Raw genomic sequence first — 27,163 nt, 5'->3', positions numbered from 1 at the left:
ATGCGAAGCGTAATCACAAAAGATGTCAGCAATCGGTGACAGGTTCTGTTTGCAAGCGCATCTCCGGCCTGCGAGGCATTATTTATTCAGTCACAGTGCCTGAGTACGCTCACCAGTCTAATAGGAAGGCACAGATTTAAATATAAAGGCGGAAAAATGGGAACGTGGGGAAAAAACAAGGATGAAGATGAAGAATCAGGAAAGAGAGCTGTCTATTAGTTAGAAAAGGAAGCAGGAATTAAAGCTTTTATGATCTATTTACAATGAGAAATAGAAAAATTATGAATTTATTATCATAAATGATTAGTAAGTTGGAAAGAGGACTCACATTCAATCTCAGGAATCTGAAAGCAGGCCGATTCTTGTGACAGGTTTTGTAATTATGAACCAAACTAAATTTAAAAACAAAGATCTGGCAACAACAACAAAAAAAAACAATATGGTTCCAAATACTTGACCCAAGAACAAGTCGACCCCACGTGATCAGAAAGTAACTGTAAAAACATATTATGTGCAAACATATTGCTAAAAATATTTACTGTAAACATCCATTCAGCTGAATATATATATATATATATATATATATATATATATATATATATAAAACTAAAGGTATAAAATGTAACTAGGATACCTAAAGGATTGAGTCTGAGACATAAGCTGATATTTTTAAGTTTCATGTTTTCTCCATTCACATAATTTCGATTTGAATCAGATCAGAAAACATGAATAGATGAACCGACCACCACTCCGCAGCTTCAGCTTCAGCTGCTGCTTCACGCCAATCTTTGGGTTGTGCTCGCGCGTGAAGGCGGAGTGAAGCGTCTGCGAGGGACTGAAGTGGGTCGTGGGTAACACGTTGCTATGGCAACTGTCGTTCGCCGGCCCCGGGGCCAAGAAAACGCTTTCCCCATCCTTTTCTCGCTCTGCCTTTTTCCCCTCTCACCTCCTTCTCCTCACTTGTTCCGAGTCGTTCTGCACATTCCCTCTTCTTTCATGGTTTTCTTTCTCATTTTATCGCCCTTTTGTTTCGGAGCTGCCCATGCAAAGGCGATGAAAGCAAGAACAGTTTCGCTTAGCTGTCAGCCACAAATTGAGGTCGGCATTTAAGCGGGAAAACTGTCCCAATACTCTCTAATTTCGCTTATCGGCTGTCAAATTCTGGGCCACTCTGCCTCCTAACGTGAACAGAAAGGTGAAATCCTTCAGTGGGGACCCGCCAAAAGTTATTTAAAATGATCTATGACACCATAACATAACAGGAGTGTAACATAGTGCCTTTGTGATTAACTCCAGCTGGCTTAATAGAGCACGACGGCGACAAGCAGCCATATTTCAAAGAAAAGGAGACAGTAGAGCGAAGACAGAGGCAGCGAGGTATAAAACGAGGCAGATAGGCCAGCCTTGGTGTGTCACCTAAATTCTGCTCTAATGAATAGCCCATTGATTTCCATTAGGGCCGGCTGGAGCTGACAACTCCGGCCGGTCTGCTTCCCATTAGCGCACTTTTAAACTGAGGCTGGCAGTCGTAGCCGGGGGGGTGGAGGGACCGGATAGAGGGGAGAGTCGGCTCCGTCGTTCAAGAGGAACCTGTGAATTCATCCATGAAGCAGCGTGGAACCAGGGGAGAGAAGACGGAGCTAAAAGCAGAAACAATAAACCCCTTAAATAGCTCGCACGAAGGCGTGGGATTTGTCCTAAAAAGGCTCCCATCTTGTCAGATTACTCGCATCCACGACGGAAGATAAAGTTGGAAATTCTTCATTTGCATTCAAAAGGAAGGATTTCCTTTTGTTTTCGTCTTGTTTCAAAATAAAACACTCAAATTTTACTCGATGAGGGGTGATGTTTCAGAGCAGATTTGAGGACCCGTCACTGTGCTGACCGGTGAGCCAGAGAGGCCGCGGCCCACTTCTCGGTCCAGCCGTCCAGCTTCATCAGCTGGACTCCTACACCAGCGCGCTTCCTTCATTAACATTAATAGGATTTGGGTCTGTTATGTAAAGGGCCTCCGCTGGGTTACGTAAGGCTGGAGGAAGATGATGCTTCTTCAGATTTAAGGATGAGCTTTTATCATGACCCAAACTTCTTGAATCAACTTTGACCAGACTTCTTATCTGGATGTGGAAAAAATGTATCAAAACTGTTTGATGTAAACTACGCTTACACTCTGGGAGCCGGAACAACTTTTTGTTTTAGAAAAAACAAATAAAGTAGTAAATTGACCATATTATTGAAATATTATTGACTTAATATTTCCCCCCTGGAGTAACAGGAAGTCTTAGATCAGCAACTAAAGTAAAAAAAATATTTAAAAAAATTCTAATATTCAATATTTGCAGTATCAGTAATATTAGAGAGATTTTATTCCCTATTTAATACATTTATTCAAATTACCGTCTTTAGCAGGGGTGATAATAACTGTGGGAAAAAAAATCTCCATTTAGTTTGTATAGTGTTGTTATAGATTGCTATTGCTTCCCTTGGGGATGCTTAAATCAACTGGCTCTTTTAAACCCATCAATAGCAACCGCCAGCAGGCCGTCAACTCTACCGCGGCTCAACATTTAAATCCAGACTTTCTCTGAGGATTTCTGTTGCGTTTGATGCTGAAAGCTAATCTTGAAGTTGTACTTTTATTTGATTTTTTTTTACGCTTCTGTCATCAGATGTCACAGTGAACCGATGAAGGTCCACGCTGACAAAAGCCGTCAGCGGGTCTGACTGTCTGTCGTCATACCCGTAAATCCAGCATACCTTGTGGTAATGCGCATGCGCACATCGATGTTACGTCACATACTGCTTACTCAGCAGATTTCTTATAAATCCGTCATACCTGTAGAAGTTTCATTGTTTGTTTTGTTTCTCAGAAGTTTACAGTAAATTTTATTTAATTAAGCTGCTATGTTAATCAAACATATTAACATAAATGACTTTTGCTGTTTCCAATATCGTTACCATACTGTAAACAAGACATTCCCATTTAGTCTCACTATTACTACAAATACTGTTTGACTACAAATTTGGACTCCCGCGGGATATTTTGTACCTATAGCTAATCTACCTTTTTAATATTTTAATACTTCATTAGAAAACTGCACAGAGTATATCCTAAAAAAAAAACACACATGAATGCTGACCGAAGCTGTGTTAGGCAACAAGCAGAACAACACCTCTTTCTGGACACTGCGAGGAAATAACTAGATTTTTCTTATTTTATTTTATTTTATTTATTTATTTTATTTACCGTAAACTTCTGAGAAATAAAACACACAAAATGAAACTTCTACAGGTATGGCGGATTTATAAGAAACGTAACATCGCATGCGCATTACCACAATGTTTTCACGAGACCAGCTGTCGTGTAGAGTAGACATCACGAAGAGCCACGACTGCCACCGAGTGCGTTATTCGTTGGCGATTGGGGGGAGCGTGTCAGAACAGATCATAATGTGCGTGGAGAGCCACACAGAGGATGCGCGGTGGGTTCAGTCGGCACCAAAAGCCGTGCCGACTTGTGAACATCAGCTAGTGGTGCCAACTGGAGCAGGCTGTCATGGAAACAGCAACGCAGCCACACAAGACGGTTCATTTTGTCTTTTTTACTCCCAGAGTAACTTCCTGCTTTGCCACAGGAGTTATTTTTATCATGTTGTATAACATGCAGCTCTTGTAATTCGGTGCCTTTTGTTCCAGCTTTTTTTGGAGGGGGTGGGATTCTAGAGCAGGATGCATCTGCAGCACCTGTAGACCTCATGCAGGAAGCTGAAAACAAAATGTACTTATTCAGCATCCCAAAACAGAAGAGAGGGTTTTTTCATTTTTCATCAACCTTTGGGAAGATCTACTGGCAAATTCACACATTTACTTCAATCTAAAAAAAAAAAAAGATAAAAAAAAGAACATCCACGCTCTGGTTTTTGTTTTTACCTGAAAACCAGAGCGTGGTTCATGCATTTGATCACTCTAGCTCAGATTATGAGGCATTCTTGAAGAGAAAAGAAAAAAAAATGTTACACAGAGAGTTTTTGTAGGTGGTGCAAAATTCAGCACTCCAACTCGCTGTGAAAGATGCTCAACATGTCTGATGCAGAGGATAAAAAAGGCCATCGAGTTTTGCAGCGAGTGTCGTCAGCAGAGCTAAGCAAGTCACTATAGGATGTCAGCCTGCTCCCTTTGTTTTTTTTTTTAAAAACCCGGCCGGTGTGGGGTTTTTTTTCCCCCCCCCCCCCATCTGCCTTCTTTCATATCTGACCTAAATTCTTTGTTCTCAGATCCTCTTTAATGCTTTCTTAGCTGTGAGCTTTCTCGTGGCTAAATGCAACAGGAAAAGTGGAAACAACCTCACTCTTCGTTTCCCTCTGCAGGATGCTTCGAGTGCTGCATCAAGTGTCTGGGCGGGGTACCCTACGCCTCGCTGGTGGCCACCATCCTCTGCTTCTCGGGCGTGGCCCTGTTCTGCGGCTGCGGCCACGTGGCGCTGACCGGCACTCTGACCATGCTGGAGAACCACTTCTCCAGGATCACCAGTGACCACGCCACCCTCGCCGCTGTGTGAGTCCTATGCATCCTCTTCCCTCAGCTTTGGGTTTTTCCTTCCTTTTAACACCAAGAATCCAATCCATAATCCTGTGGCAGAATTTTTTTTTTTTTTTTCGTTTTCCTTCCATGGAGATCATCCCCATTTCCTGCATAGATGATCTTTGTCATGAATATTCTCAGTTCATCCATCTGATCCACTGACAATTTCCTGTTATTGTCTGATTTACACAAGTCCATCATCCTTATGGTATTCACTTCCTGTTTAGACAATCCGCTTTGAAAAATGATGTTTCATGTACCCAAACATCCAGACCTGCATAACCAATAATAATATCAATCAGCAAAGACTTAAAACTTGTGCAAAGCAGAAATAAACTTGACGTTATCGTTTGTTTCCCATGTCCAGGATCCAGATCTTTCAGTACATCATCTACGGCATTGCCTCCTTGTTCTTCGTCTACGCCATCCTCCTGCTGGGCGAGGGCTTCTACACTACCAGCACCATCAAGAAGGAGCTGCAGAGTGACTTTAAGACAACCATCTGTGGACGCTGCATCACTGCCTTCGTATGTTAAAGCCAATAAATGAGACGTAGCTGCTTCCATTTTGTTCTTTAGAATACAAAGTCGCTATGGTGGCACAAAGATGTGGAGATGTTTCTAATCGTGCACTCTTAAGCTAGATTCTTGATTCATGCTTCAGCCTTCAGGGTTTCTTTGGCACAGTTTGTCCTTCCTTGTCTGATTAAGTTAATTACTGCAGATGTCCAGTTACATTAGCATGGAAGCAAAATGTGATGCACGGGTGGTTGGATGGTGAGGACTTTAAGTAAATATCATGAGCCTAATTCTTCAGTGCATCACAACGTAATAAATAATATCCCATCTTCTGCCTCCTCTTCCTTCCCTCGGTTCAGTTCATGTTCCTGACCTACATCTTCGCTCTGGTGTTTATCGCCATCTTCTGCTTCACGGCGATCCCGGTTTTCCTCTTCTTTAACATGTGGAACACCTGCGCCGCCATGAGATCTCCAGACTCCAACATCACGTATCCTGACTCCATCTGTGTGGATGTCAGGCAGTACGGTGAGTCACTGAGGCTTTTATTCTCACTCTGGTTCTCTGGGAGGGTTGGTTGTTATGGGTGGTCACCCCAGGGTGGCATTTGGAGGAGGGCAGAGCTGCGAATTCAAGAGTCTTTTTATGCCTCGATTGCATCCCGACGGAGTTTTTTGTTGCTTATTTGCATGTCTTTGTCAAGATTTCAAAGGTAAAAACTGACTTTCAGGATGAAATAAAGGGGTTAAGAGAATCTTAATGCTCCAGCTGAGGTTTGCCCTTTTGATCTAATTAAAGATGACAGATTTTCATTACAGTTACGTAGTATCAAGCAGGCTGGAGCCAAACCCGAGGGGTAGCGGGGTTACGAAAGCATGCTTTTGAAATAAAAACAAAGGGACAATGCTTCCATTTAAGACTGAATGTCCTGCCTTTGTAGCTTTAACCTCCTAAACTCCGGCTCTCAGAACCTTGCCAACGTACCAACGAACCTTGCCACCTAACAAAAAACCAGTATCGTCAACCCATCATCTGAGAATGGAACGGCTGCAAATATGGCCGCCCTCCGACAATAACAAGGCAGTCAAGGAAAACGATAATCAGAGAAGTAATTAGGAAGATTTTTAATATTTCTGGAGGAGCCACTGTAGAAAGAAAGCATTGTTTGCACCATATAAAGGGCACTGCAAACATGTGCAAACCTTTTAGCCAACTTGCAAAACACAATATGTGGAGGAAGGCTAACACTGCGCATCCCCTTGATGACACCTTCTCCACAGCAAAACATGCCAGTGCTAACCTCAAACACTCCGTTTTGGTGCTAAAAAAAACAAACACTTGAAACAAACACTCCCCATCCAATTTGACTGAGCTTAAATTATTTTACAACGAACGATGAGTCAAAAGATACAATATCTGGTGGTTAAAGTGTTGAAAATCGTCAACACAGCGCCATTTTGTTTTGACCCATAAAATAGCATCTGTGAAAAGTTCAGGGGAAGGAATACTCTCGAGCAGCACGGGATGTTATACTCATCTCCTTTCTGAATATTGCATTTGCAGCTTCAGAGAGCGAATGCAAAACATGCACGGCTACGTTTCTTCAAAGATGATGAAGAGCGACTCCCTTTGATCAAGGAGCTCAGCGAGAAGCATCTGAAGTGAAAGCCTCTGATTTTCAAACCAGCAGGATGGGGAAAAAAAAACGAAAAGAAAAGAAAAAAATGCAGTTTAAGTACGGAGAATCCAATCTTGTAGTGCTACGGTTCACCATTTGATGGAACAATGTACAGTATTTGACCCACATCTGAAAGACAGCTGGCCGAACCATGAAGTAGGATAAGGATATGCTTCATAATATTAACCCCAATTAGTGGGAGGCGACAAATTATTGTCAGCAGTTGCTAAAACTGAAGAGTGATTATAGTTCTTTGTGACTGAAACAAGAAAGCGTTGATAAATGATATTTTTCAGCCTTTATGATGAAATGAGGTGGAAATTCATTCAGAATGATGACCCATATTTTTCCAGCAGCAGCCCTGTTTCTTTTAATCTTTCTCTGAGCCTCATTCATAATACTTTCAATCAAAAAAAAAAAAAAAAAAAAAAGCTTCTTGTCGTTTGGTGACGTTTCGTCTCTTTGATCCTGCAGGCGTTATTCCCTTGAACGCAACACCAGGGAAGGCTTGTGGAACCACACTGACAGACATTTGCAGCACCAGCGAGGTGAGTGGGTGATTTTTTTTTCCACTTTTTTTTTCAATTTATTCTTGTGTAACTTGCCTAAAATCCTTTTTTTTTTCCCTCTCAGTTCTACCTGTCCTACCACCTCTACATCGTGGCGTTGGCCGGTGCCGGAGCCACCGTCATCGCTCTGGTGAGCTGCTCTGATAACCCACCGCTCAAAATATGCACGTTGCCATGGCGTGCTTATCTGTTGCCGTGGCAACCGCGCCTCTCACGTAAATGTGTTGTACTATCAGCTGAAATGCTGCCACGCAGCCTGTTATGCGAGCGTGTTTGTGTTTGTGTGTGTGTGCGTGCGTGCGTGCGTGCGTGCGTGCGTGCGTGCGTGCGTGCGTGCGTGTGTGTGTGTGAGCGTCTGTGTTTTACTCCACTGTGGAGGTGGACTTTTGTGTTTTGCATCCAGGGAAATGGAGATGAAAAAAAAAAAAAAAGTCATGAAACATCTCAACACACATTTCACTGGGTCACCTGCATGTCGTTTTGCTTTTTGATCTTTTAAAGTAACAGTGTCATGAAAATGGACTGGCAGCATTAACATATTTCTTCAGCCATAAGTGGATAATGGTTCTCACTGTGGCTGCTTAGAATTAGTTTTGTTCAGATTAGGACGTTTAATTCATAGCTATTGCTTTTATTTTCTTTAGATCATTTGGCCCACTTCCTGTTTATAAAATCAAGAAATTTCTTGATTTTATAGGTGCATTAATAAGCTTTGGATGGGATTCATGGGAGTCATTAAACTAAGAAAGGTGGTTAATCTTATTTAGCTCTTAATTTAAGGAGGAGGGTAATTACATTTTCACATCTACTCCGGTTGTTTTGGATAGCTTTTTTCTTTAGCCTAATAAATGTATTTACTATAGTTACTAATGACACTTAACATAATTAGGGAGAACAAATATATATTTTAGTACCTTTAAGTCCAGGACATTCTTGTTCATTTGGCTCAGACACTAAGACAAAAACATGCCTTAGCTTTTTAGCTAGGTCTTATTTATGACAGGATATTAATGTTTCCTGTCAAACAAACCAATTCTTTTTAGTGTTTAGTGTAGGAGGAAAATCCACGGATATCGGCAGGTGCTTTATGATGACAGGACATGCAAGAAGCAAGCACAATGAAAAAAATTTTAAAAAAGTTTTTCTTACCTGAAAAACATCAGGTCAGCGCTTGAAGCGGTGATATTTCTTCAACTCTATGAACAGATTTATCAGGATATCTTTGTAGAGTCTTCACTCCTTGCCTCTCAGTGAGGACGTTGCCTGAAACACAGTGTAGTTACATCAGTAGGTTACTTATTATCGGACTCTTTGATTGAGGAGGAGAATTTATTGTGAGAGGCTTGAAGCTGATTTAGAAAGGTGACGATAAGAGAAAGTAAAAGTTTAAAACAAAATTACAACAAAATGTAGTTGTTTTTAATTTAGTTAAATGTGTAAAAATATTCAGACACCTTGAACTTTCCCACATTTCCTACAAACGATACTTTTATTTAACAAACTGCAGTCATTTTAATGGAGACCAAAATGCACTTTTGAGTTGTCAAATGTAAAACGACTTTTTTTCCCCTCTGTGCTCTCAGATCCACTACCTGATGATTTTAGCGGCTAACTGGGCGTACCTGAAGACCGCCGCCTCCACGCACGACTACCAGGACATCAAGACCAAGGACGACCAGGACCTAGAGGCCGAGGCGCGCTCCAAGGACGGCCAGAACTCCTCCTCCTACTCATAAGGACAAAGCGTCCTCTCTTGCCATTGCTCATCTTCTCCCCCGAATCTTAAACCCATCCCGCAACACCTAGCACCCACCACTCCCAAACTCCCCCTTCTTCCTCCCCCCGACAAAACAAAACCACCTCGGTCATGTTCGACAGCCCCCCGGTCTCCTGATTCTCCATCCTCTTCCGTTTACCCAGTAGCGCTTTCCGCTCCGAGGCGCCAGCGCGCTCTCACCACCGGTAGGGGAAGAGGCTGGAGGGTCGGGAGGAGAGCGGCCAGGCCCCAGACGGAGGCGGCTGATTCAGAGCGGTGAAGGCTCGCCCCATCCAGGGTCGAGCTCAGGTACGGTACATTGGTTTTCAAAGCGCCTCCTCCTCTTCCTCCCTCCCTGTGCTTTTTGGGCGGCGGCTCGTGAACGTGGCCCGGCTGTGATGGCCTCGCGCCCTGAGCCAGCACAGCCTCTCGACACATAGCTCCTAACGACAACAAAAAAAGAAAAAAAAAAAAAAACTGAATAAAAATCGAAAAACAATGTTCACTGTGTGCTTCAGCCACTGGGAAGCACCACAGCAACCAAGTTCCTCTGTTTTTTGGTGTTTTATATGCATATATATATATATATATGAATATGAATATATTGTGCGAATGTGTGTGAATGTTCTTTTTTTTTTTTAAATACTCTGAAAAGTATGCCAGGTATTGTTATGATCTTTTTGAGTTTGGGCTCATAGATTCTTTTCTTCTTTTAGTTTTTCTTAACCCAACACTTTGACGTTTTATTGCTATTGCTCCGAACATTGTTGCACTATTTAAAAATAAATTAAAATGGGGGAGAATAAAATCTCTTGAGCAAGACAAGCCCTTTCTTTCCCCCCTCCAGGAATAAACCCCTAAAAGAATGAAAAACCATGTGGTATCTCAAGGATTTCTGTGCATTTGAGTAAGTATATTTAAGCGCTACTTTTCTTATACGATCCGTTAACAGTTTATCTGCTTCCATGTCCTGGATTAAGATTAAGTTTTCTTGCTAAGAGGTCATAAATATGGAACCAGTCCTCTCATCTGGCCGTGAAAGAATGCAAGGAGGCTCGCCAAATGTCTCTTTTTAGGACCGTTTGAGTTTTGTTTTTTTTGTTTTTTTTGTTACATTCATCACCAGCTGAAATAAAAGTCAAAGGCGGCGCCCTCCACAATTACTGGCACAAGTGGTTAAAATGTCAAAATTTATTATTATTATTATTATTATTATTATTATGTAGTATGGTGGTGGCAGCATCATGCCATGGGGATGCCGTTTTTAGTTATTACTTTGGCTGTACATGTGGGTAAGTTTAGGCGATTTTAGGACTAATTTAGCTAATGCAAACAGGAATCTTTATCAAATCCCATTTGACAAAATGGGACGGAGACCAAACTGAGGGTCGTAGGTCATTTTAGGCACTTTGTGTCATTTTTGTTTGCGGTCCACCAACAGAGAAGCAAACGGACACTTGCTTTTTGGCACTGTGTTATTAAACATTAAATAAGAAATGTTTAATTGACTCCTAAAAATAGAGAATTTGATGCCCTTTTTAAGGCAAGCATGCAAAACCCATTTTTATGTTTTTATTTTGCCCTTTTCTAGACTATTTTGTTTATGTTATGAAAATACTACATGTTCAGTTTATCATTCAGAAGGTAAATTTAATTTAAAAACTTGTTTTTGTTTTAAGTTAGTTTTTGACTGCGTGGGAAAAATGTCAGACACTTTAAAGTGAAGTTAAGTTTAATTTTATTTTATTTTTTCATTTATTTTATTAGAAACGTTAGAGATAATTGTCAGGTCAATGATTTTGTAATTTTATTTTTATTTTTTTACATCTACGCAGTGAATGAATGGTGCTCAAATGGACTTTTTCTAATTTCCTGCGACTAAAGACTTTTATTTTTTATTTCTTTACAACCTTAGCAAGGCTGTCTCTAAATGTGGAGGGCGCTGCACATCCAGGTCTTAAAAAAAAAAAAAGACACACACCTCAGGTATCAAACCAAATCCGACTCGTGTTTTATTTCCAAAACATTCACCATTTAAACTCCGACCTGATTACTGATCTTATCCTGTGTGAACTCAACCCACCGGTTCCTCCTTTCAGGGAACTAAATTCACCTGTAAATAGCAGAATCACCCCGCCAAAAAAAAAAAAAAGATTGATCCACACCCCTTCCCACGCCCCCAAAACGGGGAGAACACAATCCATGTTTTATTTCTAACATGCTCTTTTTTTATTATTATTTTTCTTTAACAAAATATATGTAAACGTACCCTTTGAGAAATGTGTTTAGCACTCAAATACTAGTTCTGCATTTGATATACTAATTGTAATGTAACATCTTCAATGATATGTCGTGAGAGGGACACAGTTCAGTCATGATTATATGATGGATTTGAGGTGATTGTGACGTATACATCTTAAAATGTGAAGAAAAAATATGGGAATTATTATTTTTTATTATTATTATTCTCTTTATCCATTTTAGGCAGCTGGGTTCTCGTGGTTAAGTATTTTATGGAACATGTTTGTGCTTATTTTTAGCCAAATGCGTGACTAAAGTCACTATTTTCTTTTCTTTTCTCTTTTCTCCTTTTTCTTTTGAATGCCATGCCTCTCATACAAGCCACAAAGACTGTTTTGGATGTTTACACTGAATAAAACAAGTCAGGAATTTTCATACATTAATTTTATAACCAGATGTGTTTCAATAACCATGGCCTATATTCTATATTAATCATGACCGATTAGTTAACCCTTAAAAAAAAAGAAAAAAGTAGACAAGAGAAATTTTATGAATTTTGATGAGATGAAGCATGTCAGTATCGTCCATGTGCGCAGCTGTCTATTCTGTATAAAAAAAAAGGACTATATTGCCATGTGTGTTATGTTGAATAAATATCCGTGCTTTGCCGCCAGGTTGATGTAAAAGGCAAAACTTCAATTTCCTATAAGCCGACGATGCGTGTCAGGGTGTTGTTGTTTCCTCGTTATTTGCATGAAGGAGACATGACTGTGTCTTCGCAGTTTTTTCAGGTGATGTGTAGTCATTTGTACTGACAACTATGGTAGGCGGTGTTTTGCCCCCTTCCTCCCTCCCCTCTCTCCGCCCCTGCTCTTTTCTAAAGAAAAACTCCATTGTACTTTGATGGCATTGTAGTCCCTGTAGGTGTTTCATTCTGGGTTTTTCTTTTTTTTTCTTTTTTTTTTAAGTTGAAAATAGTTCTATGACTCCTATATGGTGATTTTTGTAACCTTCTCTAGTAAAACCGATATTTTTTATTATCGTGACGACTGAGTACTTTGCCTCTTTCTTCGATTTGTGACTTTTACAGAAAATTTACGAATTCAAAACAGTCGGGAGCTACAAAATGTGTCTAAGGTTCACCGCAAAAAGAAAAGCAAAAACCCGACTTGCAAGAATCTAAATATTAATTAAATATAGGGCAGCTACTTTAACTCTGTTTCACAGTGTAAACACTTTTGGATTCACTGGATACATCTTATAACCTTAAATTAGCGGGAGACAAAGGTAGTCAGAGGCTTATTATTAAATTAAATAACATTTCTGATAATATATTTATGAAATAATATAGAAAAATATATACAATGAACGCCAACTCGTTTTAATTATTGAATCCATTTTTGTTGTTTGGCATCAGATAAATCTTACATGGTCATTAGTTACAGATTAGGGTTACAGATTAATGTCACTTTTTTACTTACAAATAAAAATAAAAATTGTACAAAAAAGTTGCACATCTATGAATTTCATTATTGATTCTGATTGCATTATACTTTACATTGTATACTAGGAGCAAGTATATTGTTTTTAAATTATTCTATACATTTACTAACTTCTCCGTACATACACATTAAATGTCAAATTTTCCAAAGAAAAATAAACAATCAATATTGTAAATTTCTTAGTACAAATCAGTGTAAGAAAAATGTTTACATTAAAGAATGTATGAGTTATGCAGATTCCCACATTCTACTGAGCAGATTTTAATTTTTAGACACAAAATTATCTTTACAGACGGAATTACTGATATTAAATGTGGCTGATTTGACATAAATTATCTTTAAAAAGCAAATGGAAGTTCATAATTTTGACTTTATCAAAAAGTGCCATTTAAAAATTAACCTTACTGAGATCGTTTTATTTTTCTGCTTCCTCTTTATTACTAAAAATTAATGCATTTATCTTGAATAGTTGTCTAATTCTATTTTTAGCATATACTAAATAAATAGCTACACCTGCTGCTTTCATTTTTATTTAATAATTGGTATTTATCAAAGAAAACAACTCTTCCGGTGCGCTTTAGCTTAAAAAACCAAAACGAGTCATTTGGTTCTATCGCTTTTCACAATCTTTCCTACCGATAAATCTGTGGCTCAACTTGACCAAATCTATCAACTGCAATAAAGTAAAAATCTTTTGTTTAAAACTTTTATCTGCTAAAGCAAAAGTAAACTTACTTCTTAATCCTGGCGTTGTTTTTTTCCAGTTTCCCCAATGACGTCAGAGGTGACGTCACTTAATCTAATTGCTGCCACCTGTGACCAATCATTGTTGTTACCTGTCGATGTCCAGCGGATTTTATTTAAAATATCAAAAAAGTTACGAGGAAACACCTATTGCAGTAAAACGGGGACGGTTTTGTGACATAAAAGTCAGGAAATTGCCGAATGTTTAATTTAATTTAAGACACGTCTGCCATATTTACCGCTCTTTATTGACTAATCTTTAGTATTAGTCATCCTTATTAAAAAGACCCGATTGTTTTCATGGTTCCTTTTAATTCTACAATGAAACTTTACCATTTAGAGCTAAAACGTTGTGTGTGTTTCTGATAATGCAATGATAACGCTTTAAGTCTTCCGATTTTAACTTGGTTTGAACATGAACTTTGTAAAACAGTGGCGCAACCATGTGGACGAAAAGGGTACTGCACAAAAATAAAACGAAAGCAAGTTACCTGAATTATTCTACAAATTTGTGTCAACTTCACAGCAAATTTAGAGTAAAAAGTTGTTCGGTTCATATTGGAGTATAATGTAGCTAAAACTCTCATACTTAAGAGATATGACAGTTGTTCGCTTTATATTGGGCTCTAATGTAGCCAAAAATCTCATTCTTTAAAACATAATTTCACTACGAGTTATTCAGAAATGAGAACTCTGGGGTTCTATGCAGTTTTTTTACACCAATACAAAACAAGAATGATTAATTTAGGAGAGAATAAAACTAAATCCAGTGGGTGTCCAAGTGTTAACATAAATCTGAGCACTACTTCTGCAACTATGAACACAAAATAATCTCAACTTCTGTTTTTTGTAGGCATCAGCATATTTTAATCAGTTTTTTTTGGTCTTTATTGCTTCCCTGATACAAACAAAACAGATAACTTCAGTATATGTGAACGAAAGGTAGTGTAGTTTTAATTGTTGAGCTAAAACTTGACATTAAAATGTTGATCCAGGTTTAAGCTTAAATAGTAGCATGCAGAACTGTACAGTAGCATCAGTGAAAAGGCCCAACCAAAACCCCCGGAGTCCCTCAGATTAACAGCAGCTGGGCTCAGGGCGAGGCTTCTTCTGCAGGTTCACTGTGTCGGTCTGAATCAGGTGATCGTCTCTATCTTCAGACGACAGAATGCGACGCACTGCCTCCTCAAAGGCCGATGCTACGTTTGTCGCGTCTTTGGCGCTCGTTTCGAAGTACGGGTGCCCTCCGTTTTCCCGGCACCACTTGCGGGCTTCCTCCCCGGATACCTGGCGCTCGGGGACGTCCAGTTTGTTGCCCAGCACCACGAACGGGAAGCTGTCGGGGTCCTTGACGTCGGCGTAGTAGGCGAATTCCTTCTTCCAGTTGGAGAGGTTCTGGAAGCTCTGTCCGTCGTCCAGACTAAAGGTGAGGAGGCAGCAGTCGGAGCCACGGTAGAAGGGCGTGCGGAGGCTGCGGAAGCGCTCCTGTCCTGCCGTGTCCCAGATCTGTAGGGTGACCCGCCGCCCGTCCACCTCCAGCTCTCGGTTGAGGAACTCCACGCCTATCGTGTGGAAGAGGTGCGAGTCGAACTTGTTGGTGACGTAGCGGTTCATGAGGGACGACTTGCCAACGCCGCCGTCACCCAGGAGGATGACCTTCAGCAGAGCGGACTTGGACATCATGGCTGCAGTAGGGTTGGACACCAAGAGGCCAAATAGGAGCTCTGAAGACACCAGAACCAGAACCAGGAGTTGGACCTATAGGGGAACAAGGCATCCAATTACCTTCACGTACAACCCGATAGCCAAATGTTATGCTCTACTACATACAACTGTATTTTACATGAACATTTAGGAATTTATATATACAACAGTGAAGTAAGGCATTATCTAAAGTGCATTAATTTAAAATAACATGTCTATTTACTTCTTTTATTTTATTATTTTACTTCCATAATTGCTTTTTTCTGTATCAATAATAAGATATTCCTAGCTGGAAAGCAGTTTGGAAACCAAAGCAGAAGTACTCCATAGTTTGTTCTGACTGATTTAATCTGAAAAAAAATAATAATAATAATAAAAAAAATGCTGTTTGACCTTCAACAGAAAGTTTAGATTAGGACAAACTGCTTTGACTTTATCGTCTACCATGTTACATTAACTGCTTACATGTTTCCTTTCACTCAACCAGACCAGATAATCCTATTAACAGTCCAGATCTTACACTATGCCACACATATACACTATGTGTAATAGGCTAGGCATGAAATAATCCGTGTGGTGCATCACATGAATGCTGATCACAGGATCTTTGTGCGTGCCACAAGTATTTAAAAAAAAAAAAAAAAAAACTCAGCAGTGAGAAACTACTTCTTTCCTCTGAGCAGAACCATTCAAGCAGAAACCTCTAAAAAAAAAGACAGATCAGAACCGAAACATTTTACCAACGCCTGCATTAACTGCGGAAAACTAATAAAGTGGTTTTATGCAACCATTTAATTACTAAAGGTTGAGGACACAAAGACGGGATAAAAATCAATGGACAAGCTGAGGAGCAGATAACTTGTCATGATTAATTCAGTTTAAACCAGATAGAAAAAAATGTGAAAGAAAGAACTAAAATAAACATCCTTTGCCCTTTAGCATTTAAAGATTTTAATTATCACATAAAGATGCATTTAAGTAATTTAAACCAGCAGTTTTTGATCATAACAGTGCAACAAGGCCATAAAACTCTAATATTATGATAGTAAAATATATACACCAAATCTAAAGTAACCCTGAAGACATTTTGAAAAACTAAATCTGTGTAAAAGGTCAGATTTGAGGTGCTAGCATATGCTATGCTGCTAACTTGGCAGCTGTCCAACAAACACTCGACACCCTGGATAGGCTGCAATAACAGATCATTACTAAAACAGCTGGTATTTTACACAGTGCTTTATCCAACTATATTAATGGAAAGTTGAATGGAAGGAAAAAGTGTTATTACATGGGGTTAACAGGTCCAATGTGAAGCTTCCAGTTGGTAATGACTGTGGCAGGATATCATCAAGATGTCTGTATATAACCCAACCGAAGAGATAAACTGAAGGCCCATAAAGACGAAGCGTCACATGAACTGGCAGCGGAACGAATACCAGTGGGTAAATGATCTCTTTGTCTTGGAGCCTTGAAACCTGCTGCTGCTTCTGTCCTTTCCTCTAGAGACAGCAGCAGAAGCAGAAGTGCACGGCCTCCCACTCGGGAGTCATGTGCTTCTTACCAGCAGCTTCTGTGTGACATGATTGCCGTTACTAAACTGGACGCGTGACTGTAATTAAACCCTGGTTAAACCTTCAAAATGCAACAAGTCAGGTTTCATTTTTAATCCCACGGAAACTGCAGAGTAATGATTTACCCACCAGTGTCGAGGTTAAAGCTTGGCTTGCAGTTTCAAGAGAAGTGCCTCTGATTCGACATGTGATTGTTTTGAACTGTTTATGAGGAAGCAAGAATGCTGGTTAATGCTTACACTTTAAATAACTTGGGTAAGTATTTGAGGTTGGAAATCCCTTGAAGCTTTTTTTTTTTTTTTGTTTGTTTGCACAAGTCAGCCCAAAGTTAAATGGGGACCTAAGTGGATGTTGATTTAAGAGCCACCAGCACCACAATTTTTTATTCTTTCTTGAATGATGAATTTAAATAAAGAAAAAAAATATGGTTTTATGGCTAACCAGTGAACCTGTGATGAAGTTAGCTGTAAGATTAAAACCGCAATTAGTTTGTTTATGAATTAAAAATACTTCTTTATATTTATTTTAAAATCGAGAGTGGATTAAAAAAAAAATATTACCATGGCAATTTCACCACACTATAAGCATTAATTTATTTAACAACCATTTAGAAATAATTTAAACAAATAATAAAAATGTTATGAAAAGTTGCCTCACTCTGAAAAGCAACTTGAAACAAAACAAGGTCTGAAATCTGTATTGCGTAAAAATCTAAGTGCTCTTGGCTGCCCCCAGCTGGCCTGGCGGGACATAATCAGAGACATAATTTGCTTTGCTTCAGAACGGCTGTGCGTACAGACAGTTAATTCATTGTTGTTCAAATTATGTGCTAAAATAAACTAAATCAAAACAAACAAATTATCACTTCAAAACTAACATGTTACTGCGAGTTAATATTTTTACCACAAATGATGAAAATAAAGAGACTGGAGTCCGTCCGACAATGGAAACTTCATCAAAAGCTCGTCACGTTTACGACTTCATAGATTAAAACTTCAGGAAGTGTCCCATTTAAACAACAACACACAACATTTTCTTCCTCAGTAGACGTACCTGTTCCTATGGGGCTTATCGCAGGCTTCCAGCGGTTTACATCCTCCCGTTTACCCCGGCAGAGCGCAGTTATCCAGCGCCGACATGGTGCTCCGTGTGTCCCCGCTGCTGTGAAGCACAGGAGCGGCTGATGACGCTCATATGACCCGCTGACGGTCACGCCCGCCTCCTCCCTGATGCGGGAACTTAATCCAATACATGCGTGGCGTGGTTCACATTTTGTGGTGGGGGAAAAAAAATCTGTAACAGTCATAGTCTCGTAATTTTTCACAGTTATGATAAAAGCAGAAGTAAAATTACAAGAATTTAGAAGCGCAAGACACTTAAGTTTACTTCCAATAAGTTATAATATAACCTCACTTTCAAGGGTCAAACCTACTAGATTCAAAGTAATATGAATTCTAAAAATTTATTTTTCTTTAAGTTCACCAAAGAGTATTCAATATACACATATGTATTTTTCTTTACAGCTGGTAAAACAACTGCTATTCACTTTAAATGCTCCAAATGCATGAAACCAATTTCTAAACCATAAGCATCATGTTTATTATTAAAATATATGTGTAATGATGAAATAAAGAATTCACCCAAGCAGTTTTTAAATGTTGATTTTATTTATTAAGGGAGGGGAAAAAATGTTTTCTTGGAGGCTCATTCGTCTGATTCATTTTTCAAAATACAAGAGAACAACAAATATCAACTCATAAATGTGTCGGTACTTTTCAAAACAATAATGTTTCAGCCGCTTTGCAAACATATTCAGTGAAATAATTAAATAAATTTGAAATGTATTCAGGCTTTAACATGAGATGCAACTCGTACATCACATTAAAAGTTTGGAAAATATCAGCTGAATCACTGCAAACCAATGTAAAGTGTTAAATGCTATTACTACCAGTTTTCCGTGTGGTGATCTTTGAAAGATCTTGGCCGTCATTCCCTATTTCATGCTTCTTGGAGCAATAACACGACAATCCAGAGTGACTAAAAGGATGAAATCCTTTATTCAACAAAATAAATGAGAGATAATTCAAAAAGAAACAGAGATGATGGGCAGAGTAACCCCAAAACTGGCAGGAGTGGCGGCGCATTCTCTGACACGAGTCGGTCCTGATCGTCCTCGGGGCTCGAATATCACATGTCTCATTCACTGGATTCAGTTTGCTACAAATGAAAGGGCAATTGTGAGAGGCCAGAAGATTTTTTTTGCTTCCATTTTTATAAGGCATTTGCACAACCACTGTGACCCAGAGACATAATTTGCATATGTTTTTGTGGCAGCATCGTGATGCGGGAATGGGGAAGCTGGTAAGACATGATGGGAAAATGGGTGGAGCTAAGCACATGACAATCTGGGAAGAAAAATCTGCTACAAAAGACTTGAGATTGGGCCGGATGTTCCCCTTCCAGGAGAACAGTTTAGATCACACGTTAGAATGGCCCAGTCAAAGTCCAGACTCAAAGAAGTATCGAAAAAAAAAATTGTCTTCCTGTTCAAAATCATGTCAAATCAAATCACAATAAAATACACTTAAATGTGTGGAATAAAGTAGATTATTTGGCTCTCTACCCAGGGCGTGCTGGACTATGGGATGTCAGATAGCCCAACAAAAAATTCTGTCATAACTTTTTGTAGATCGATACTGCTGTTTGAAAATGTTCACAAAAATATGGTTAAAATATATATGTTTAACTAGTCAGATAGTAATATACAAAAATATTTCCTTGTTCATGTTTTTGATAAGTTACATAATCAATTGCTTTGGGCGCCATCCATAGAAGAATTTGACAAAATGTGGAAAGTTCAAAGAAGTATGAAGATTTCCTCGAGGCGTTTAATTCACACAGCTTACCAGGAAGCTGTTAGCAATAGCAGCCACTGTTCAGTATGTAAACCACTGAAGGGCTATTAGGCCTGGAAGAGGCAGGAAATGAATCAGTAAGGATATGATGACTGACTCTGTCTTGGTTCCAGTTAGCAGTGACTCTGCTTTAGCAAAGATGAAGCAGCACTCTTTGGACTTTTAAACAAGCAGGCAACCTTGTTAAAACTTTAAGTTAAAAGAAAAACAACTGATTTCTGCTTTCATGAACTTCCTCACCATGTCAACACTAGATAGTCAGCGTGGCTTTTTGGATTCAGAGGCACACCCAGCCGCTGTGGTACCATTGCTGGCCACACCCGCCGCAGGTAACAAAAGTCATTGCGTCCTCGTCAGGGCCGCCACGCCTCACCCACGCGGGCAAAAACAGGGCACCTCTGGACACTTGTGTCACCCTGCAGTCTGATCCTCCGCATCGTTTGCAGCGGACCTTCTGCGTCGGCGTACCCTCCAACCCTTGGGGAAGCTGCCTCTCGCTCACACCCCGGGATGAGTACTCCTCCCGAAGCTGGCGTAGCTCGGCATTGGCCATCTCCTCCGCAGACATTCGGGCAAAGGTCTCTGGCGCCAGCGAGCAGCTCAGGAGGCCCTGGCGTAGATGACCGTTTTTGGGATTCCTCAGGTTGGCCACCTTGCTCCTCACGCAGGCTTTGTATTTGAGGTGGTTGGCTTTGTGGAGACGGTGGATGTGCCGCTCAATGCTTTCCGCCAGCTCTGCTGCCTTGTCTCCATCGGGAGGTTCAGGGTGGAGGAGGGCAGCCAGCAGGAGCTGAACACATTTGGTTCTCACTGAGTCAGAAGAGGGAGACGTTGTCTCGTCTGTGGGAGTCTCACTTTCCTGTCCTGATGCTCTCTCCTCCTCATTTCCACCTGTTTGTGCTGAATCTTTGGAAACTCCCCCATCCTCTGTTAGTCCTGAAGAAACAGCATGGGAGTTTCCTGAGTTTCCCCGCCTTTCATTACCGTACTGTCTCTTCCACCTCGACAGTAGGCTCTTCGCCATTTTCCTCACGCTGCTCTCCCTGCAGGTTTTTAGGAGTTTATAAAGGACTTTGACTAGGTCCGTCATTTCCAGCTGCTCTGGAGATACATTACGTCTATCAAGATCATCAAGCAGAGTTGAGATGCTCTCAAAGCTTTGCTCTGCAGCCAACTTCTCTAGCTGAAGAGCACAGTGGATCACTTCCTTTGTTTCCATTGCATCTGTAGACAGACGAAGCTGAGAATGAAACAATACAAACGTTACATAGCAGCTCATCTCAACAGATCGGACAGTAATATCTGTATAAAACCACAAATATTACAAGGCTCGGTTCTCGCCTCCCACTAACTATGATTAAAGACGATCACAACATCTCTTTTCACAACTGTGCCAGGATGTAAAAGGTATCCAAAATATAATAAAATTAACCATCATCCTACAAGGTGTTGCCACCATTTTGGCTTTTCATGTCATAACAGGATACAGAGAAACTGGCGGATGCTTTTATTTTCAGTAGATTGGATTTGTTGTCGCGGTGTCTTTATAGGTGTCTGTAAAAATTAGACCGAAATGCTGCTGCCAGAGTCCCAGCACCAAGCAGGGAAATGGATCATATCCACCTTGAATGCCTTCCTGTTTGTAAAAGCTAAGATCTTAAACTTTCAGTTTATCTGTAAAGCACAGCAAAGAAATGCGTTTCTTTTACATTTACATTTTTAATACTCCCCTTATTCAGCTAATGTGTACATTTGACTATTACCTACTGAAGTTATTTCTTCTCTTTACTGTAATTCTATTGAATTTACTTCTCTTATTTAGAGGTAAACATTGAATTCAAGAATGTATTCAATGTTTATGTGCTGAATATTGCGTCTTAAAATCTAGAAACAAAAACTATAAATCTCTTTGGAGGCATTTCTATGTTTTTTTTACATACTGACTAACAAATGTTTCGGTTATATTACCTGGCTTTTTTCATGGTTTGCTGCTTTTTCCTGTGAACCGTATTCCAGAAAACGTCTGTATGGGAGCAGCCATGTTGTGTCTGTAAAAACAAAAACCCAAAACATATAACATTAATTTACCACTAGATGGAGCCGTAGGTTCACTTCACTTTGGCAATAAAGGTTGTTGTAGGATGAGTTGGTAAAATGCGTCGTTATGTGGATATTATGCTCAATGGACCAATTTGGATTAAGTACACAGTCATAAAGGAGTTTTTCATTGTTTGAACTGTAATTGTATCCCAACAAAACCTTGATGCCTTGTTTTCTTTGTGTTATTTGTCAAAATATATGCTGAGAGATTAGAGCTTTTCCAAAGGGATTTACGTGTGTGTGTTCAGGTTCTTCCCACAGCTGGCTGAAAGGTTTCTGTTTACCTTCTGTGTTAGCAAAAACTTGGTAGGATTAGTCATGCTGCGGGGTGTGTGCAGACATCAACTAAAATAAAGTGGCCAATAAAAAAAGGAGATAATGTACCATAACCTTTAAGGAAATGAGCATAACCCCATTTACTCTGGATAAATATGACCATGTTGGAGACATTTACATGAACCTTGGACCAAACGGTTGAATCCAGCATGTAGAAACACACATCTGCCTTACACAAGCAGAAAACAGATAGGAATTCAAAACGGTATCTCATAACAAGACCAGGCACGTCTTTAGGCCGTGGCGCAACAATATGTGATGAAACAGAAAGATGATTGAGTGTTTAGGATCCTCTGTGGCCTGAGATGTTTCTGCGCGAAGCGTTTGCATGTACTTGTACCTAAACTTTTAAGATTTTGAGTTTGATGAAATCTTATATAAAGCAGAGGAGTCGGACGGCCAAAAGGTAGGTTTTCAGTGATATGAAGGTAAAGGACTGCATGGAAACGAGCGGAAGATAAAAATCAAGTGTTGCAAAACATTCATGTTTTATTAAGTTGGCCCAAACCCAAAAGCCTTCTGGGTAAAAAAAACACAACTCGTGTACCTCATTTCACATCTTATCTGCAAAAGTAAGCCATTCTGAGCGTGGATACCAACAGTTTGCAAGAAGCTAACGCACATTTAGAAGGAAAATGTTTAATTTGAAGTAAGGAAAGACTTGAGTTGAGCTTCTGGCTGACTGTTCCTTGGCTGCGGTCGAGATGTTCAGCTCTCATTTAGTCATTGAAGCTTGACTCCCCCATGCAACCCTGACCACTGTCTCCCTCCGGCCAATCTATTTCTCTTCAGATAACAAGCTTTTTTTCCCTCTTGCACAAGAGACTAAATACCATAAATTTGCTTCTGTCGCTAATAGGCTAACAACTTCCCACATTTTTCGGCTGCTTTTTACATTACAGACACTAATGCAGAGATAACTCATTGTTTGTCTGGAATTAATCGCACATTCAAGGCTAATGACAGTCCTGATAGAAATCAAATATCACAAAAGAGACATTTTAGGAAAGCAACTTCTTGACCGTGTCGTTTTACGATTTTTTAATGATGCTGAAACTCTAAGCTTTGCGCTCAAGTGGTGAAAAATGTTAGAAAAAAAAATATTTGAGAAATCTGGAAATTTGCATGTAAGGTTGCAATGTAACATAGATGAGCTAAATGCCAAAAAGGACACACTTGCATAAAAAATACATAAACAGACTGACGTCACTCGTGTTAACTTTAGATTAAAACATTTGTTTTCAGAATTCCTGTAGCTCCTTCCAGTGCCAGCGGAGGGCCTTGGGGGGAAAACCGGTCCAGCGTCTCTTTGGTTAATCGCTCCGGCCCTCTCAAGTCTTCACCCAGCAGCCCTCAGAGATCCAAATGGAAGCCTAACCCTTCCAGGAAGCTTTTAGCAGCGTTAATGTTTACACTTCCAGACCAGAGAGCACACGCCGAGGCTGGGAATGTGCATCGTTACATCTTAGAGGCTTTAAGGGGATTTTGTCAACTTCTCAGTTTGCCTGAGGGCCTTGAACTTTACAGTTGACATGGGTGGGGTTCTTCAGCACCGAATGTATGTATGATAAACTAAAGCAAACCGATTCGGCTGGTAAGCGTGACGTTCTTGCAGAATTTCATCAAAGCCAGACATGACCGGAATGCTCAAAAAAAAAAAAAAAACACACACTCATGAGGCTTCTTGGATCTTATTGAGTAATTTCACTGTGGCCTGTTTGCACTTGTGCTTTCCTTATCTCGGGGAGTGGAATTTTACCAGCATGCCGCCGCCGTGGCAACAGCTCGCCAAGAGGTGGCGCTCTCTGCACTGCCAAGGATCCAGCAGAGATGAATGAGGAAGTGCTGTATCACATCCTGCCTTTGTCTCCACCTCTTTGCTAGACCACGCCACATATGATGGCATGTACGCATGAACACACACACACACATGCACACACACACACATTACCCCGCCCTGAGCTTGAGAAATCCAGGGGAGGAGGGAAGCTTTCTTGTTAAAGAGATCAGCTCCTTTATGAGTTGACAATCATGACATCTTGGCAAGTCCCTGCCAGCTGCCCCTACGCTCCAACCTGAACCCAACCCCCCGACCTCCCAACCACACACACACAAACACATACACACACACACACATACCAAGTGCACAAAAGAGCAGTGAAAAGATTTGCTGAGGCCATTTTTATACATTTAAATCCATGCGTTTAGTGTTCAAGATGGAACTTTGTTGGATGAAAGTGAAAACAACCAAAGTTCTTTCAACAGTTTAAAACAAGACAAACTTGTTTTTTGTTTTTAGCTAACATGTGTAGAGCAGGTTCTGCAGCTGCTGCCCGACTGTTATGTTCAAGCGTCCAAAAATCTGTTTTGAAGTGATGTCCCTGACCTTTCAAAAGCACAATGGTAACCAATCTCACTTCTGGTTAAAGATAGTCAAACTATTCTTTGCATTTACATTTATAGTAGATTTCAAGGTTTGTGAGATTTTTTATTTTTTTTTTTTTTCATGTGAAATTTTATTGTAGCAAGATCTGAAATGTTTTTATTAATGCAAATGCTGTAAAAAATGTTTTTAAAGTGTCAGTATTTCTTGTCATGCCATCTACTCAGAGGTGCAGGACGGTGCAGGCCTTTCAAAAGCGCACATGACAAAAATGAGAAAAAGAAAAAAATCCTGTGGTTTTTAGTGCTGCAAATACAAAATCAACCCCTTAGTTGGTTACTTAAATGCTTCTGACAGGGTGTGTGTGTCCGGAAGTGAGCGTGTGTGTCGTGGGGCTGCTTGGTTGGCTGTTGCCCTCCTGTCACACCCGCCCGCCCCCGACCTTTAAGACCTTGACAGTGATCGCAGACGACTGGAGTGGAAGGGGTTTTCTGCAGAATTCGCCTGTTTAGTCTGAGACCTTTTTTTTTTTTTTTTTTTTTGGGCAGTGGTAGGCTAGACGAAGTGTCATGAGCTTTTCAGATTCGCACTTATTAGCAACCCCGCTGCGCCTCGGGCAGGAAACGAGACTCCCCCAAAACACTAGAACGCAAAAAAGCAGCCACCGTTAGTAATGTTTGCTGTGATGCCGCCCTTCTTCTGCAAGCTAGAGGTGTCTGAACTTAAACAAGTTGTTTTCCTGTGTATCTCTCTGTAGAATAACTTATCTGAAACATAAGAAACAGAACATAAAGCTCTGAAAGAGGTGGCACTTCTTTAAATGTTCCCTCCTGAGTTATCAATGTCTCTCCTGATTTGTTTTCCCATGAAGCCTTTCACACACACAGCGACCGGACGACTGCTTGGCCTTGTGGGAAATCCACCACCAGCACAGCCGCATGGTAAATAATCACATCATCCGTTGGCTCACAGTCGTGACGCATCTGCAGGACATTTATCGCTCCACTGGAGTCAGAGATGAAGTCCTCAAGTGGAAACTGTGAGATCGATTATGCTCAAGGATGCACAGCGTCTACGTGCCTCTTGGTGAGAGTTAGAAATCAAAACAGAAGAGAGAGTTTACAGAAATCATTAGTCCTACACAGTATCTAAAGGAGATCTGGCTCTGTGTGACCAAATTCAAAAAAGCAGAGCTGGGCTTTCAGTGACGGACACAGTCCACTGCATGGTCAACAAAGAGACAAAGGGATCAATCAGGTCGGAACGAAAGCGTAATCTGATTTCACTTCTTCTATCAGCATCAAGAGGAAAACATCTTTTAGCTTAAGCCACAATCAAATTCCGTCTGCTGAACGACACAAAGTGTAGACGTTCAGGTATCTCAGGGTTTTGTTCAGGAACGAAGAGAAAATGGAGGTGGATTGTGTGGATTGAACCGAAAGGTGAAGATCACGACGTCATTGGTCGATTTACGTTCTTACAATTGTCTATGGTCACAAGCTTTAGGTAGTAGCATCATGCTCTTGTGAACTAATAGGTTTGCCTTCTATGTTGTGGAGACAAACTGGAATAAAGTTGCTACTGTTGGACAGATTTCATGCTCGCTGCCTTAAGAGGAGATTTCAAACACATTTTCTAAACGTGGCGAAGAAACAGTAACATGGCTTTCCATCTTGAAACTTCGATGAAGCTTTTAGCAGTGACGTGTGTTTGTGAAAAAGCCAAAAGTGACGTTAGCCTAGCTTCTACCGAGCGCTGATAAAAGGAAGAAGCAGTTCGGTCAAAACAGTTGGGGGACGTAAAAAGAAGGAAGTAAACAAAAACGGCAACGAGAAGGTCAGACTCAAATATGGGTTTTGTTGTTCGAAAGCCTCCCGATGTGGTTCCATGTTGGCCGCTGATAAGCGAGAACTGTTGAAGGACATTTCCTGTCTGTGTTTACTGTTGGTGCTGCGATGTGGGGCAGCTGTGTGTGTGTGTGTGTGTGTGTGTGTGTGTGTGTGTGTGTGTGCGTGTGTGTGTGTGTTGGAGAGTGATGATGAGATGCAGAAAATAGAGATCCAGATGCAGTTTCTTTTTAGACATGTAGGCTTCTGTGGAAAAGTATCTCTACCCTTATAGTCAAATGTAAAAGTTTTTCATCACTCGCACATTTTTGCATCGAATCACGATAACCTGAGTCAATGAAAAAAGTAGTAAATGACTATAGTAGTGAAACATTGTACAACAAAATTTGGGTGCATTTCTCCAGGTAAAAATAACGTCTCATACTTCACGCTTCGATTGCACTCAATAAGAAGTTAACTTTAAACTAAAATAAACATAAAAATAGACGAGGCCAAATTGACCTCTAAGCAGCATTTCAGCATTTCCCATTTCTACATTTGGCAAGTGAAACCGAACTCAACTTTAAAAAAAAAAAAAAAAAAGGTTATCTAGCAGTAAATTCATGTGGGTTGAGATTGTCTGATAATAATAATTTGCTTGACAATCTGAAACACTGAAGTAGGAACAACAAAGCAGAAGGAAGGGCATTTTCCACCGGACTGTGTACCAACACAAGCT

General features: G+C 40.2%; 3 protein-coding genes and 1 long non-coding RNA gene across 8 annotated transcripts in view; 1 reads left to right on the top strand and 3 right to left on the bottom strand.

The window, feature by feature from the left end:
- The window catches only part of LOC106949886 (uncharacterized), a 44,176-nt gene extending 41,404 nt beyond the window's left edge, over nt 1-2,772 (bottom strand). The window contains exon 1 of the long non-coding RNA XR_001425485.1: nt 744-2,772. This is a non-coding gene — a long non-coding RNA (uncharacterized LOC106949886). The remainder of the gene's footprint in view (nt 1-743) is intronic.
- Nucleotides 1-9,320, top strand: part of LOC106949882 (neuronal membrane glycoprotein M6-b) — a 33,782-nt gene extending 24,462 nt beyond the window's left edge. For 2 of the 3 annotated variants that reach the window (XM_015036422.1, XM_015036421.1), the window contains exons 2-7: nt 4,368-4,554; nt 4,949-5,108; nt 5,459-5,627; nt 7,252-7,325; nt 7,411-7,476; nt 8,930-9,320. In XM_015036422.1, coding sequence (XP_014891908.1) covers nt 4,368-4,554; nt 4,949-5,108; nt 5,459-5,627; nt 7,252-7,325; nt 7,411-7,476; nt 8,930-9,082 — 809 coding nt within the window. In that variant the 3' untranslated portion in view covers nt 9,083-9,320. Of the gene's footprint in view, nt 1-3,324; nt 3,587-4,367; nt 4,555-4,948; nt 5,109-5,458; nt 5,628-7,251; nt 7,326-7,410; nt 7,477-8,929 lie in introns of those variants that run through there. The other variant, XM_015036420.1, reaches the window with a different exon arrangement.
- A 5,141-nt stretch (nt 9,321-14,461) lies between these two features.
- On the bottom strand, nt 14,462-18,085 carry LOC106949884 (ras-related protein Rab-9A-like). Its single transcript, XM_015036427.1, has 2 exons — nt 17,918-18,085; nt 14,462-15,347 (listed from the first exon to the last, which is right to left on the bottom strand). Exon 2 carries the CDS (start codon nt 15,270-15,272, stop codon nt 14,667-14,669), a length of 606 nt encoding a protein of 201 aa, XP_014891913.1. The 5' UTR covers nt 15,273-15,347; nt 17,918-18,085; the 3' UTR covers nt 14,462-14,666.
- Nucleotides 18,086-18,560: 475 nt separating this feature from the next.
- Nucleotides 18,561-21,863, bottom strand: tceanc (transcription elongation factor A N-terminal and central domain containing). Of its 3 annotated transcripts, XM_015036425.1 has the most exons (3): nt 21,748-21,863; nt 20,020-21,019; nt 18,561-19,081 (listed from the first exon to the last, which is right to left on the bottom strand). In XM_015036425.1, exons 1-2 carry the CDS (start codon nt 21,850-21,852, stop codon nt 20,057-20,059), a joined length of 1,068 nt encoding a protein of 355 aa, XP_014891911.1. In that variant the 5' UTR covers nt 21,853-21,863; the 3' UTR covers nt 18,561-19,081; nt 20,020-20,056. The 3 variants fall into 3 exon arrangements, with proteins under 3 accessions (XP_014891911.1, XP_014891910.1, XP_014891912.1); XM_015036424.1 differs by having other exon boundaries at nt 18,561-21,019; nt 21,748-21,862; XM_015036426.1 differs by having other exon boundaries at nt 18,561-21,003; nt 21,748-21,862.
- Nucleotides 21,864-27,163: the final 5,300 nt, after the last annotated feature.

This window comes from Poecilia latipinna, unplaced genomic scaffold (genome assembly GCF_001443285.1).
Source record: "Poecilia latipinna isolate Pla-1442-1.1 unplaced genomic scaffold, P_latipinna-1.0 Scaffold369, whole genome shotgun sequence".
Classification (NCBI taxonomy): domain Eukaryota; kingdom Metazoa; phylum Chordata; class Actinopteri; order Cyprinodontiformes; family Poeciliidae; genus Poecilia; species Poecilia latipinna.
Note: the sequence above shows the minus strand (reverse complement) of the source record. Positions and strands in the feature narration are given on the sequence as shown.

What these genes read in the sequence shown, in the direction of transcription:
- LOC106949884 (XM_015036427.1), bottom strand. Translation starts at nt 15,272, where the DNA reads ATGATGTCCAAGTCCGCTCTGCTGAAGGTCATCCTCCTGGGTGACGGC.
- tceanc (XM_015036425.1), bottom strand. Translation starts at nt 21,852, where the DNA reads ATGTTTTGGGTTTTTGTTTTTACAGACACAACATGGCTGCTCCCATAC. An exon ending in CAAACCATGAAAAAAGCCAG is followed by an intron (nt 21,020 to 21,747) that starts GTAATATAACCG and finishes TTTCATTCTCAG; the next exon opens with CTTCGTCTGTCTACAGATGC.